Genomic DNA, 15,519 nt, shown 5'->3' on the forward strand with positions numbered 1-15,519 from the left:
AATCCCAAAATTCACATGTGGATCAAATATAAGGCTGAACAACCTTGACCGGTGAGGATCTCACCTTCTCCTCTAACTGCTGCATTCGTCCCATGAGGCTTGTATAATGGTGAATCTTAAACTGGATAATATTGGCTTATCAGTGTGTTGTTGAACCAATGCAAACAATTTCAACAAGGCTGAAATCAACTTAATCTTTGAATAAGTGCAAACAATCGATGCTGAGCAAACTTATTGGTGACACTTTTGAGTAAACATATATCTTCGACAATGGATTGCGGTTGCGATGGGGGATGACATGGACAGTACTTTGGTTTGTTTAATAATGGCAGCATTGTATGGCTGACAATGCTCATGAAAGGTCAATGCCTTCTCAGCATAAAGTACGACGAGCGTTTCATGGTATTTTACCATTCACCCGACCACTATAAAAGCTGGTTGCTATTACGGTGACATTTAAAGACAAAGCATCTGGTTTGCTTCCATTATGCTGGCCCGTTTAGTATTCACATCTGAATCCTTGGCCCATGATCTGGGTAAACCCACGTTAACATCCCATATGCCATAAGTGTTTGACCTTTGTCTACAAATGTCCTTGTAATTAATTTTCAACTACACTGTTTACTCTTCTCCTTGTGTGCATGTGATTTATGTAGAAGCTCTACTTTGAGTCCAGTATTTGTATGCAGTACGATGCAAAATTTTAGGTTTTTACTTTTCTGGCGATATTCCCTATTAAATACTTGTGGGAAGTTGGAAGTATGCAATATAGGAAGATAACAATTAAAATTCTGTGAAAGTCAACTTAATATCATAGTCCCCTTTAAATATCTACAATAATAAATGTCAATGTGTCTCCTCCATAACTCCAAAACCATGAAACCTAGCAGCCGCAAACTTTGCATGCACAATAAGAGAAATGGGAGTGCATGAATTTTTCATGAGTTTGATCCCTTCCTTGAAAGTCTATGAGTGGGTTCAGAATGGCACCAAGGAAGCAACTTTTAACAGATCCGTGCGTGACGATCCAAACTCTGCGAGAAGAATTGCGAACTATGAAGAAAATAGCAGAAAAGCTGAAGATGGATTGAGTGATTGATTGAATGATTGAAATGGTTTTATTGATATTTTCATCACGGCCATCACGAATTGAAAAAAATATATTTACAATAAAATACAACAAAATACAATGAGTTCAAACAATTGATTGAAGCAGTATTCAATACAAATCTGATATATAACACAATGCTTTGAAGAAGCAAATGCATTAATATTTATAAGAATATTCAATGCAAATGTTATCATACAGAACAATGGGAATGCGCAAAAATCGTTCTCACGAGTCATTCAGAAGTCTGACAAGAGAAGGCAATGAACTTCTATGACATCTTTTGGTTCTGCATATGATTTCTCTGTCTCTGTCACGATGGGGTAGTTGCTGTCACTCAGACTGCTTTGGTGGCAGCCATCATTGTGGGAATCTGTCACAGGCAGACTTTGAGTTATCGATGAGCCATGTTGTTGATGAGCCATGTTGCAAATTTGCAAAGTCTGTCGGGTAAGTACCTGAAGATCATTGTCATACGATTCGTACTGGTATCGGAGAATTATCCTCAAAGCACGTTTTTGAATATGTTCAAGTGCATTTGACTGATGGATATAGTCAGAACAGAATGCCATAATGGTGAACAGTACTCAAGAAGTGGTCTCATACACTGTCATCGGGTCATCCTTCGGGGCACCAAAGTGATTCAGGACTTGAAAAACATAATCTTGTGCGAAGCTTTGGATGCAATGTACTGGACATGTTCATTCCATGAGAGATCCCTCTGGATTATTATGCCAAGAAGTTTCATGCTGTCACAGTCCTGGAACTACATGTCGTTGATTTCCACTGGACTTTGGGCATGTGGATTGCATGGAAAACAGACACTCATGAGTTGGCACTTTGCTAGATTCAGTCGCGTATTTGACTGCTAGAACCATTTCTGAAGTGATTCCACCACATCCGGGATGACAATGGGTGATGTGATGCAGCGACTCTGCAATTGTAAAGTCATCTACATATTTCCATCGTGGGACTTGGGCTTGGTCAAATTCATCATTAATAAGCGCTAGGAAGACCAGAGGATCTAATTGAGTCCCTTGTGGGACTCCTGCTATGGTGGTGAGTGTTCCAGCCAACTCGCCATTATACCGCACCAGTTGGCTTCGCCCTGACAGAAAGCTACACATCCAAGGGAACAATTGTGGTCTTGCTCCAAGTTCATACAGCTTTCTGATGGCAAGACTGTGGTCGACAACCTAAAAGGCCTTCGATCAATCTGTGAATACAAGAGTCGACACCATTCTTGGTTTGTCGACTTGCATTTGAAGATAGTTGAAGAGATCGATCTACTAAGTAGTGAGCAGTTGAGACACTTCCATGGTTTCTGAACTGTTGTGGATCAATGGTAGGTCGAATGCCTGATAATAGCCATATGTACAGAATAACTCTGTGAGTTTGGTGAAATGGTTTGTGAGTGAGACAAGCCTCAATTTGTCAAGTTCAGGTGCTGTGATTTTGGGAATGCATATCACAATCGACTATTTCCACTGGAAAGATACAGTGCCCCACTCAGAGGTACAGTTGATGATCTCGCAAAGAGATGTGCTAAGCTCCAGTGCAAATTCCCAAAATACCATCAGGACCTGGGCTTTTCCCAACTTTTGTTTTGCAGAGTTCCTGATAGATGTGCCAAGGTTAAACTTTAGGCATGGTGTTTGGATGTAATGGTAAATATGCAGGAAGATTTGCTGGGTCCAAAGCCAGGATCTCATTTCCAATGAGGATCTCCCTCAAAGGTGTGAGGATCTCCTTCTAAAGCTGTGAGGAACAACGGAGTGCATGAATCTCTCTCTCTATCGAGTGCAGCCTGTGGCTGCTGGTTGCATCATTGGTTGAGACGCGGCAATGCTGCTGATGCAGTGTCCCCCTTACCAGTACACGGTGCTCATTTTGCCGACCTCGGAAGGATGACAGGCTGAGTCAACCTCCTGGTGTATTTTAATTCAGCGGCCAACGGGGCTTGAACTCAGGACCCTAGGATCCCAAGCCGCCACCCTAACCACTAAGCCAACACCAGGCTTAGTGCATGAATGAAAACTGGGTGTTTCAGAAAATTGAAACACCCCTTTTGAAGATAATTCAGGGAGTGCTCATATTAAAAAACAAAATAAGCCTTCCCAAGATGGAGGCATGCCATCTTACTCAGCCCTCTGTCACCTTGCTTCGGTCTTAAGCCGCCATTTTTGTCCAGTCTGCTCAACAATGCCTTGACAAGGTACAGGCTGCAACTATTTCTCAACAATAAAGTGCACAAAATTTTTTTTCTCATGGAATGCCTGATCTCAATACCTACGGATCACTGTTTCCATTGCTTTTGTCAGTGATGTAACTTTCAAATTAGGAGCTTGGAGCAATTTTATGCATCATACTGCATGACGTCATTCTCCACGATGGACTGTCGTGGACTAAATAAATACTGCATATAATGGAAATATGATTTCGGATATGAGGATCAGATCTCATGGACCAAATAGCAGTCACAATATAGAGTGAAATCTGAAAATTTTAAGAAATCCGCAATTATTAAAACTAAGCAAATTTATTTATTTATATATTTCAGAAAGACTGTCAACCCTCCTTTTGCCCTGTCGTCTTAATTCATGCCTCCATAGGACAGGGTGTCACTCCACTGAAACCTGCGATACTTGTAGGAAACTCAAATATTTGAACCATCTGTTTTTAAAATTCCCTCTATGTGAAGGACCCAGATTACCAAACAATTTCGGCCATTTGAACTAGAAGCATCCCCGGCTATGCAAGGCGGTTCTGAGATTTTTTTAAACAGTGGGAAATCCAAAGAGCATTATGGATTACCGAAATGCTCCTTCGTTCATTGCTGTTATGTCTGAGCACATGGCGTAGATAGAGCCTCGCCGCTATGAAAACGCTATAAAACTTAAAAAGAAGAGGGAGAAGATCCTTTCTTTTCCATATCCAGCGAAGGGATGGGGTGGCATTTTGAGAGACCAGAAGTGCGGTCGCACAGTGTTCATGCATGTCTTTTAATGATGTGGCAGTGTTGAGTCACATGCACACACATGCATGCGATTTTGAAAAAGTGAAACGGAGCCCTCCCAGGTCTCAAAGTATCTACCTTTGAGTGAAGAGGCATGGGATGGAGTGGGACGAGAGAGGAGGGAGGGAAGGGATATGAGGAGGGAGGAAGGGGGTAGGAGGAGGTGGGAGGGGAGAAGGGGGAAGGGGTGGGATGAGGGTTGGAAGGGGGTGAGAGTCCAGATGGAGTGTGGTGGGAGTGGTTTGAGGAGGAAGGGGTGGGTTGTGAGGGGGGAGGAGCTTATGGGGTGGGTGAGAGTCAGGAGGGAAGGGTGTGAGGTGAGAGGACCCAGCATTGCCCAGCAACGCTGGGTACCTTTGTGAGTCTATAATAATAAACAAAAAGTGTGTGTGTGTGTGTGTGTGTGTGTGTGTGTGTGTGTGTGTGTGTGTGTGTGTGTGTGCGTGTGTGTGTGTGTGTGCGCGCATGTGTCCTCCACAACTCTAAAACCATGAAACCTAGTAGCCCAAAACTTTGTATACGTACTAAGGGAACTCCAAAGGGAGTGCATGGATGAAAACTGGGTACTGCATTTTAGTAAATTTGAACACCCCTTTTGAAGATAATTAACAGGGCTCTGGTCATTAAAAAAAAAACACAAAAAAAGCCTTAACAAGATGGCGCTACACCATCTCAGTCAGCCCACTGTCACCTCTCAGGGGTCTTAAGCTGTCATTTTGTTTTGGCCTAACTAAAATGGCCTCGACATGGAACAGGCTGCAACGGCTTCTTCAAAATTTATTTTTTCACTTTCCTCACTCATATCATCGAATGCCTGATCTTCATACCTACAAATTTCTGCATATATACTGATTTTGTCAGTGTATTGTTTCAAATTAGGAGCTTGTTGCGATTTTATGTGATTTTGTATGATGGACTCTCACACAGATTAATTAGATCCATCACTGAAGTTTTCACCCCTGTTTGTTTGCTTATCTATTTGCATGTTCGTCTCTTTGTCACTTACAAAAGTCGAAGATTTTTTCAAGTATATTGGTTGGTCATATGCGTTATTACCTCTGCCACAGAAGATGGAAGGAGTTTATGTATTCATCCATTGGTTGTTCTCTCCATTTGGGTTTCAGGAGGTGAGAGGAAGTTCTCTCAGAACTCAAAATCTCCACCTCCATGTTGGTAAATGATCATGATTCATGAACCAAACCGTGAAACTTCATTCTCAAAGCCTCATTTCAAGAGCTCTTTTCAAGATCTTCACTAAACCTCTGACAGCTTCCACTTATAGCTCGTTTGTCGTGATATTCCCTTGAAGGATTAATAAGTACTCAGTAAGGGTTTTATTTGCCATTCCTGTAGCTCCCACTATCACCGGTATAATTACAGTTTTCTTCAATTTCCAAATCCTCTTGACCTCATTTTTCAGATCCTGGTATTTGGTAATTTTCCTAATTTCTGGAGCAGTTAGTCCAAAGTCATTGGGAACTGAAACCTCGATCAACAGTGACGACTTTCCATTTTCATATTTGAGCATGATATTCGGATGCAATGCTTTCTTTGCAATGTCCACAACTTGATGGGATCATCTTGTCATACGTCAGCATTTCATGTTCATTTTCAAGGATCGGATTTGGTTTGTCTTTCTATAATTGTTCTGGGATGTTGAAATGTTTACAGATGTGCCAGTGGATTACTTTGCAGATGCTGTCATGTCTTTCTGTGTACGGCTGTTCTGACTTGAGTTTTTTTACATTGCGAAAGGAGGTGACTGGTACTTTCTGTTTGTACCCCCACAAAACTTGCATTTGGCTGATTGGCTCAATCCCGACATTTTCTTAAATGCATTAGTGCAGTATCCTTGGTCATGGGCATTGACGATGACTCGTTCTCCATCCCAATTAATTTGACCTCTTCTTAGCCATTCCAATGAGCCTTCCTCGTCGATCCCTTTCCTGTCAAGCTCTTTTTTGAATCTTCCTGCTCTTTTGTCATTCTCCTATTTGTCAGAGTATATTTGCTGATATTTATTTTTGTAGTTTTCCTTTCTTTTCTTTGCAATCATTGGGGCTGTGTTTGTGTCTGTTTCGTTTTCCTGTGTAGCATCCATCATTTGCACATGTTTTTGGAAGTTTGTTGCTCAATGGATTAAGGATCCCTTTTCTGGTTCGTTGTTTTCTTGCTCATTTTCTTGCAAATCTCATCTGATAGTCTGTTAAGATTTTCACATACTCCATTAATCCTACACACAATGTTCTGTGCACTTGATTAAGCTCTATCAGACCGCCTCCTCCTTCTCGTTTCAGTCAGTAGAACCGTGGTATGCATTGGTTTTTGTGGAACATCTTGTGAATAGTGAGGTTTCCTTGTTTTGGTGTCTAAATTGTTGACCTCCAAGTGTAGCCGGTTTATAATTGCACAGCTACATTGGAATACTGGCGCTGCAAGTTGGTTTATAGCTTTGGTTTTGTTTCTTGGGGAGAGGGATAGAATTAGTGTTATTCTGCATCGGTACTCTTTGCTGATTATTTTGCACATTTTTTTTGTGTTGTACCTGGGGGCTTTCTTCTCTTCCGAGGTATTTGTCGGATGCTTCGTTTTCTAGGTCCTGTATTGTTGTATTTTCATCAATTGAGACGTTGTCTGTTCTTTTTGTTTTTCCTTGTACAAATGTGCATTTGGCACATTTGTCAAGACCAAACTCCATTCGGATGTCCTCTGAGTACTGCTTTACCAGTTTCAATTCATCTGCCAATTTCTTATCATTCGATGCGAAGAGTTTTAGATCATCCATGTCCAGTAGGTGTGTTACTTTTCTTGTTTGTTTGATCATTTTTCTGTTATAAGTCAGATTGTATACATGTCCTTCTTTATTGATGAGGTCACTCAGTGGGTCCAGAGCATGACAAAACAGGAGGTGGGAAAAGCTGTCACCTTGTAAGATACCACATCGTATCTTTACTCCTGGGATTTCCCTCTGTCTGTCTGTTTGCTTGTCTGTTTGTTACGTGCAATATCGAAAATTTCTCAAGTATATTGGTCAGTTGATTTTGTTATTCTGTCTGTCTGTCTGTCTGTCTGTCTATCGTCTAGAGGTCACAATTCTAAACCAATCATCATGAAACTTTACCAAGTTGTAGAGGTAGTCTCAACTAAGAAACCCATTGATTTTTAGGTCAAATTTCTAAAATAATTTTTCATCCAATTGACTTGAAATTTAAAAAGGATTTGCATATTTTACCGTTGAATTCAACCACCAATTACTTTTTAAGGTCAAATTTGTTTTGTGGATTTTGCAAGCATCGTACTCTACATGACATCTTTCTTGTTACTTACGAAATATAAAGATTTCGTAAGTATATTGATCGCTTCTGTCCTCTGTTTGTTACTTACGAAATCTAAAGATTTCGTAAGTATATTGATGACTTCCGTCGTGTGTGTGCATGCGTGTGTGTGTGTGTGTGTGTGTGTGTGTGTGTGTGTGTGTGTGTGTGTGTGTGTGTGTGTGTGTGTCCAGGTCATACCTGGTCCAGGTTTTACCATTTGAGCTTTTGTCATCAAATCTTCAACTTATTTTTTGCATATGTCAGCTTGGCTGCCGGGTAGCTATTATTTTGTTTGTGTGTGTGTTTGTGTGTTTGTTTGTAGGCGCGATAACTCGAGAACGGAAGAAGCCACCAATGTCAAATTACACCACGTGATTCAGGAAGGTGATGGCTAGCGCTGATTAGATTTTGGTCAAAATCGGTCAAAGGTCAAGGTCACAGTGAGGTCAAACATCCAAAAAAAAAAGTTATAACTGAGAACGGAAGAAGCTACCAATGTCAAATTACACCACGTGATTCAGGAGGGTGATGGCTAGCGCTGATTAGATTTTGGTCAAAATCGGTCAAAGGTCTAGGTCACAGTGAGGTCAAATATTCGATTTTTGATGATTTGGTACAGAATCATGATAGAAACTTCTGGTTTGCGTCGCTACCATCTCTAGAGACAGCTTTTATTAGACAAGGTCAGAGGTCAAGTTGACGATTTCGTAAGTACCAGTCTATGACTGCTTGTTACTTAGGAAATCTAAAGATTTCGTAAGTATATTGATGGCTTCCATCCTCTGTTTGTGTGTGTTTGCTTGTGTGTGTGTATGTTTGTTTGTAGGCACGATAACTCGAGAATGGAAGCAGCTACCAATGGCAAATTACACCACGTGATTCAGGAGGGTGTTGGCTCGCACTGATTAGATTTTGGTCAAAATCGGTGAAAGGTCAAGGTCACAGTGAGGTCAAACATTCGATTTTTGATGGTTTGGTACAGAATCATCGTATAAACTTCTGGTTTGCGTCGCTACCTTCTCTAGAGACAGCTTTTATTAGACAAGGTCAGAGGTCAAGTTGATGATTTCGTAAGTACCAGTCTATGACTGCTTGTTACTTAGGAAATCTAAAGATTTCGTAAGTATATTGATGGCTTCCATCCTCTGTTTGTGTGTGTTTGCTTGTGTGTGTGTATGTTTGTTTGTAGGCACGATAACTCGAGAATGGAAGCAGCTACCAATGGCAAATTACACCACGTGATTCAGGAGGGTGTTGGCTCGCACTGATTAGATTTTGGTCAAAATCGGTGAAAGGTCAAGGTCACAGTGAGGTCAAACATTCGATTTTTGATGGTTTGGTACAGAATCATCGTATAAACTTCTGGTTTGCGTCGCTACCTTCTCTAGAGACAGATTTTATTAGACAAGGTCAGAGGTCAAGTTGCCGATTTCATAAGTACCAGTCTATGACTGCTTGTTTGTTGGTTTGTTTGTTTGTATGCAGGATATCTCAAAAAGTTGTGGACGGATTTGGATGAAATTTGGTGGGCAAGTTGGGTGGGTGAGAAGAATGAACTGATTGGATTTTGGTGAATATCCAGATCTGGATCTGGCGACGAGAATTTTTTAGTGATTCTTCACCATTGGGAGATTGGGCCAAAATCGATATGTAGCATGACATCTCAAAAAGTTGTGGATGGATTCAGATAAAAATTGGTGGACACATTGGGTGTGTGTGACAAGGAAGAGTTGATCCTATTTTTGGTGAAGAAACGAATCTGGATCCGATAATTTTTTTAAGTGATTCTTCACCATTGAGAGATGGGCTAAAATGGATATATAGCATGATATTTCAAAAATTTATTGTGCCTGATATGGTCTACTGGATTAGGCATTGTGTGGCAGAGGTATGCACTCCACTGAGTGCCCTTCTAGTTAAAGTATTGAATCGAAATGTGTCTTACGGATTTGAGGATAGGTTCTCATGGACTAAATATGCGTTGAAATCTGGAGTGAAATCTGAAAACTTTAAGAGGTCAGCGATTCTATAATATAACTAAGCGTCTTTATTTTAAGCAAGACTATGTCCCCTCCTTTTACATGCTTACACAAGAAAATACGAAATTTCAAAAACATTAAACTTAACTTTTTCTCCTATTCAGACAATTATATTGAGTTAACAAAAGATTAAGGAATGTGTCCAAAGTGTAACTTAATTTAGAACAGCAAACATAATTAAGCAGAGGGCCAAGTTCGGCTGCAGGATTTCCGTGAAGGCTCCTGTGGTGCGAGCAGTGGGCGTGGCGACCAAGGCTGGGTTCTCCGTGGGGAAATCCCCTGAGTTAGGGCCCTGTCACACCTTGACGTTTTAGCCAGCGTATGGCAAGGTATCAAAATGTATGTAAAACGCTGGCGTACGCTGAACTATTGATGTTTTTTTCCAGTTTTTGACGTATTCATAACGAGTTGGACGTATGCATAACGTATTAGTAATGTACACAGAACGTTTCGATAACATATAGATAACTTATATCAACGAATGCTGGGCGTGTTGTCGGCGTTCACAACCTATGCCCAACGATAGTCTAACTTATGCATAGCGCGCGGCAGCGTATTGCTGACGATCACGTGGCGTAGGCTATTAATAGGCTGCGGCTCGACGACTCAAATCATAATCGCACTGGACATCGAAGTGTCAAGCCACTGTCACACCTTGACGTTTTAGCCAGCGTATGCCGACGTATGAAAAATTTGCTGAATACGCTGGCACACGTCGAATACGTTATGGGTAAGTTTTGTATACGTTAAGAGCACGCTGAAGCACGCTGGCATACGTCGTCGTACGCTGAGTACGTCGCCAAATTTTCAGCATGTTGAAAAGTTTTCGACATACTTGGCATATGACACATGTTCCGCATACGCTGGCCATAAGTTGTAGGCACGTTACGCGATCGTTGACACACGTCGACACACGTTGCTTGTAAGTTACTCATAAGTTGAAACATGTCAATGTAATGGTTAGCGTCAGTGTTCCAGACTCCCTGTTTTTTTTTTCTTTTTTCTTCTTCAGTATGACTGTGATGTTGACACTTCGATTTCTAGTGCAGTTATGATTTAAATCGTTGAACAGCAGCCTATTAATTATATTATATTATAACCGCACTAGAAATCGAAGTGTCAACATGACCGTCATACCGAAGGAAACCCCCCCCCCCAAAAAAAAAAAATCAGGGAGTCTGGAACACTGACACTAAACATTACCTCGACATGTTTCGACTTATGAGTAACTTACAAGTAACGTGTGTTGACGTGTGTCAATGATCGCGTAACGTGCCTACAACACGTTACTCAAAGGTTAGAAATAAGTTTCGGGTACGCTAAACATTACCTCGACGTGTTTCGACTGATGAGTAACTTACAAGTAACGTGTGTTGACGTGTGTCAATGATCGCGTAACGTGCCTACAACACGTTACTCAAAGGTTAGAAATAAGTTTCGGGTACACTAAACATTACCTCGACGTGTTTCGACTGATGAGTAACTTACAAATAACGTGTGTCGACGTGTGTCAACGATCGCGTAACTTGCCTACAACTTATGGCCAGCGTTATGCGGAACGTGTGAGTCATACGCTGGCATACGTCAGAAAATTTCAAGCATGGAAAATTGGTCCAACACCTCGGCGTACTACAACGTATGCCAGCGTTCTCTTAACGTATACAAAACTTACCCATACGTATTCGACGTGTGTCAGCGTATTCGGCAAATTTTTCATACGTCTGCATACGCTGGCGAAATCGTCAAGGTGTTACAGGGCCTTTAGGAAGGCAAAATAAATTAAATTTAAGATTGAATTAAAAGAACAATTAATAAAATGGGAGGATGATAATGAGTAAAGCAACGGGACAAGTGAGCTACGAGTTCAAGAGCGAATTGGAAAATGTTTTCAGTGGCTACAAAGCAATGTTGCTGAAAAAAGAAAGAAAGAAGAAAGCAGTGCAGAAGACTCTCTTTGGCTTCTACAAGAAGGTTGAAAGGCCTTGAGCTGAAGAACCTACAGCATCAATATCCTCAACAACATCAACACCATCTCCATCACCAATAAGTGCAAAGAAGAAGCCAGCATGTCCTCTTGTGGAGTTGTCAAATATGGAGGGTGGGGCAGATAAACCTGAGCTCCTCTCTGACTAATTATCAACACCATGCATCCTACACCATGGCAGGATACATACAACAGAGGTATGCTTGAACATCTGCCAGATTTAGTTGGTGGACATGAAAGATCTCTTCACAGTGTCCTTAGCGAAGACTCGGGGAGCTATCCCCGGCATCCTGGCCAAATTCCAAATTCCTGCTCTAACCTACAGGGGCACTGCATCAACAGCACTGCCACACCCTCAGTCAATGATGCTGCTTGCAGCCTTGGGCTGCACAGGAAAAAAAAAAGATGACCAGACCTTTATGTATGGTATTTTAATTAATTTACTCTTTGAAAAGTTTCCATTCAATGTTTATATTCTGCTGGGAATGCATTCCCCCTTTAATACATTTAAAAGTCAATGGGATTTTGAAGTTTGTTTTACATTCTTTTGATTTAAACGATGTTTTCCAGGAACACGTTTATGATATAAATAGGGAAGTGGCTGTATATAGATATATACTGTATGTGTGTGTACATCGGCTTGTGTGTGTGTTTGTATGTATGTATGTATATATTTATGTGTGTGGTCATAAAGGATAACACAACATTCTCTTTGATAACTACCACTCCCCCCTCATATTTCCCTCTCTTTTTATCCCCCCTTCCCCCAAACTCTCTCTCTCTCTCTCTCTCTCTCTCTCTCTCTCTCTCTCTCTCTCTCTCTCTCTCTCTCTCTCTCTCTCTCTCTCTCTCTCTCTCTCTCTCTCTCTCTCTCTCTCTCTCTCTCTCCCCCCTCCTACTGAAGTGCAGCACTTCTCCCACACCTCTTTCTCTCTCTACCACCCCTCCTCCCATCCCCTCCATCCTGCAGTGTATAGCGACGTGTGATAAGGCATCACTCCCCCCCCCCCCCACCTCCTTCCTTCTCTCTCTCACTCAGTATCCCCATCAGCAAAGTGATGGGTGGTTTTGCTATTATACATATATGAAGAGGACAGGAGAGAAAGAGAGAGAAAGAGAGAGAAAAAGAGAGAAAGAGAGAGAAAGAGAGAGAAAGAGAGAGAGAGAGAGAGAGAGAGAGAGAGAGAGAGAGAGAGAGAGAGAGAGAGAGAGAGAGAGAGAGAGAGAGAGAGAGAGAGAGAGAGAGAGAGAGAGAGAGAGAGAGAGAGAGAGAGAGAGAGAGAGAGAGAGAGAGAGAGAGAGAGAGAGAGAGAGAGAGAGAGAGAGAGAGAGAGAGAGAGAGAGAGAGAGAGAGAGAGAGAGAGAGAGAGAGAGAGAGAGAGAGAGAGAGAGAGAGAGAGAGAGAGAGAGAGAGAGAGAGAGAGAGAGAGAGAGAGAGAGAGAGAGAGAAAAAGAAAGAAAGAAATAGGATGCTTTCTGAAGTACTAAATGTCAAAAAGAAAAGGCACCATCAACACTTAACATTATGATCAATGGATAGAATGAAAATTTCACACAGTTGAAGGATTGATAATCATTATATAAAAAAAAAAAAAACATTAAAACAAATATGCAAACAAAAGATGCCACCAAAGGTTAAACACTCACCCACAAACTCAGCTGTTCCACATATGCTTTTGAATTCCACAATGTCTGTCAGTCTTCTTGCCAAACCAAAGTCAATAAGCTTTATTTGGGGCCGTGGATTACTCCTCTGCAGCAGCATGATGTTTTCTGGCTTGAAGAAGCACGGACGCACATAAGTATGTCTCACACACACACACACACACACACACACACACACACACACACACACACACACACACACACACACACACACACACACACACACACACACACACACACACACACACACACACACACACACACACACACACACACACACACACACACACACATCTTGAATTTCTTCCGAACAATTCCTTCTTCCTAATTCTTATTTTCTCCTAAGACTTATTCAGCAATAGAGATCATCCTTCCTGGAAGGAAAAACGGTTGTGAATGATGGAATGCGTTCAGGCAGGTCCTTCCACCAGACAAAGTGAGAACAATGTCACTATTGTTCATGACAATTGATGCAATTGAAGAACTTGCAATCGATTTAGGAATTCCCAAATCAACATTTCATCATATTGTCACTGAGGACCTGAGGAAGAGAAGGTTTATGGCAAAATGGGCGCCACACTTACACACGGGCGAGCAGAAACTACACTGGATTGTTTTGTGTCAAAAACATCTTTGGCATTTTTATTGGGAATGCAACACTTTCTTGGAATGCATCAGTGATGAAAAAAAAACAAAACAACAACCTTGTGCATAACCCCAAATAGGAATTGAAGCGTCATTGAGTAGAGTGAAAGAGGCCAACTTCTCACATCTGAAAAAAGGCCACACATCAAGATGCTGCACATTATTGCTTCACAACAATGGAATTTCACTAAACTGGAGCTTCTGTGTACTAGTAAATGGCGGCCATTATACTAGATTGTGTTGCATGATCAAATCTGATATTTGTGGAACACAACATTTTCCCAGCTCTTTCGAATGAGTCCTGCGTGACGATGCTTTGTTGCAAGTAAAATGTAATATTCCCAATCTGTGAGAGTCATAGGAGTGGGAAGTTTTGCCTCACCCATCATTCCTGCTGTCATGGAAGTCTATTTGACTTTCACACATTCCCCAAAATCAGTGCTTGTACACTTGGCAGCTGTATGGATGACTTCAAAGAGATTCTGCAACTCACCTTTAGGTCGAGGTGCACAATGCTGCAGGAATGCAGATACACAACTCCCTCAAGCATTTGTTTCAGGAATCCTGTAGCTTCTTGTTCATTTAGGGACTCTTTTTGAGCCAAAAAGTCAAACAGCTCTCCTCCAGACACGCTGTGAGGGTCATGGAAGGGAAGAGTGATACACTGGGATATAATTCTGTGGCTGCCTCAATGATTCCATCCTGATAAAGAAATGCATTATCAGCTGTGTGAAATGTCACATCTAATTTCAAATTATAACTCTCTGAGCAATGTAAACATCATGTATCTGAAATTGGAAGAGTATATGACCTGGCATCCTCAACATTTTTTTTCTCCTCCATCCCCACCGCTTCCCCTCCTTCCACGCTGTTTAACATTTTCTCCCCTTCTTTCCTTTTCTCTCTGACCCCATAATAATTATATTGAACATATAAAACTCTTTCTAACCATTCAACCTTTCACTCACTCACTCACTCACACACACACACACTCACTGATATAAATGTTTAGTGTCTTCGAGGAGGCGAGAAAACTGAAATTTTTCATGCTTCTACAACTCAAGCCAATATCCCAGGAAAGAAAAAAAAATCACAAATCCAGAAAATTTTCGGAAACGAAAATATCCAAAAATAAGAGTCGACCAGTGCAGCCTTGGTCTGCTCGCTATGAGTCATGTGACCCAAGACAATGGCCAAATAAATGAAATTCTTCATAAATATTGCCATGGCAACAACTAATATATTCAGCTGTACTCACCAAGCTTTTCATTTTGCTTCAAGCAGTGACCGTGGAAGGTTGTGTAGTGAAGAGCGTAAACTTTTCTTCACCCAAGACAATGACCCAAGACAATGGAGCTTCCCCTCGAACTGATTGCTTGGCAATACTAACATGAGCCTCATCTACCTCTTGGTTTTTTTTTTGGGTTTTTTTTTTAATAACTTTTGCCATATTGACATTAAAATTACAATGGTTGTAAACTTTTAAATAAGGAGCTCCTTCTAATCACTAATTTTTCATTTACTTGAGTTTTTTGCTGCTTTCAGAATGCAAACACAATCCACATCATCAAATATAGAAAGCTTATATTTATTATTTCTGCACGTAGGATTTTCTCCCCTTGTTGGTAGTTGCTTGCAGTGTGCAGACATGCCCCATTAGTATATATTTCATGCTCTTATCCTTCAATCACCCACTCACTCATTCATTCACTCATATAAAGGTTTATGGTAGTACTTTCAAGGAA

General features: G+C 41.1%; 1 protein-coding gene across 1 annotated transcript in view; it reads right to left on the minus strand.

The window, feature by feature from the left end:
* Nucleotides 1-15,519, minus strand: part of LOC147015473 (death-associated protein kinase 2-like) — an 84,354-nt gene that overhangs the window by 28,489 nt on the left and 40,346 nt on the right. The window contains exons 3-4 of the mRNA XM_085849110.1: nucleotides 14,268-14,406; nucleotides 13,112-13,241 (exon numbers count right to left, since the gene is read on the minus strand). Coding sequence (XP_085705236.1) covers nucleotides 13,112-13,241; nucleotides 14,268-14,406 — 269 coding nt within the window. The remainder of the gene's footprint in view (nucleotides 1-13,111; nucleotides 13,242-14,267; nucleotides 14,407-15,519) is intronic.

Source organism: Eptatretus burgeri, chromosome 12, assembly GCF_056783735.1.
Source record: "Eptatretus burgeri isolate ZD-2024b chromosome 12, Ebu_testis_v1, whole genome shotgun sequence".
In the NCBI taxonomy this organism is placed as follows: domain Eukaryota; kingdom Metazoa; phylum Chordata; class Myxini; order Myxiniformes; family Myxinidae; genus Eptatretus; species Eptatretus burgeri.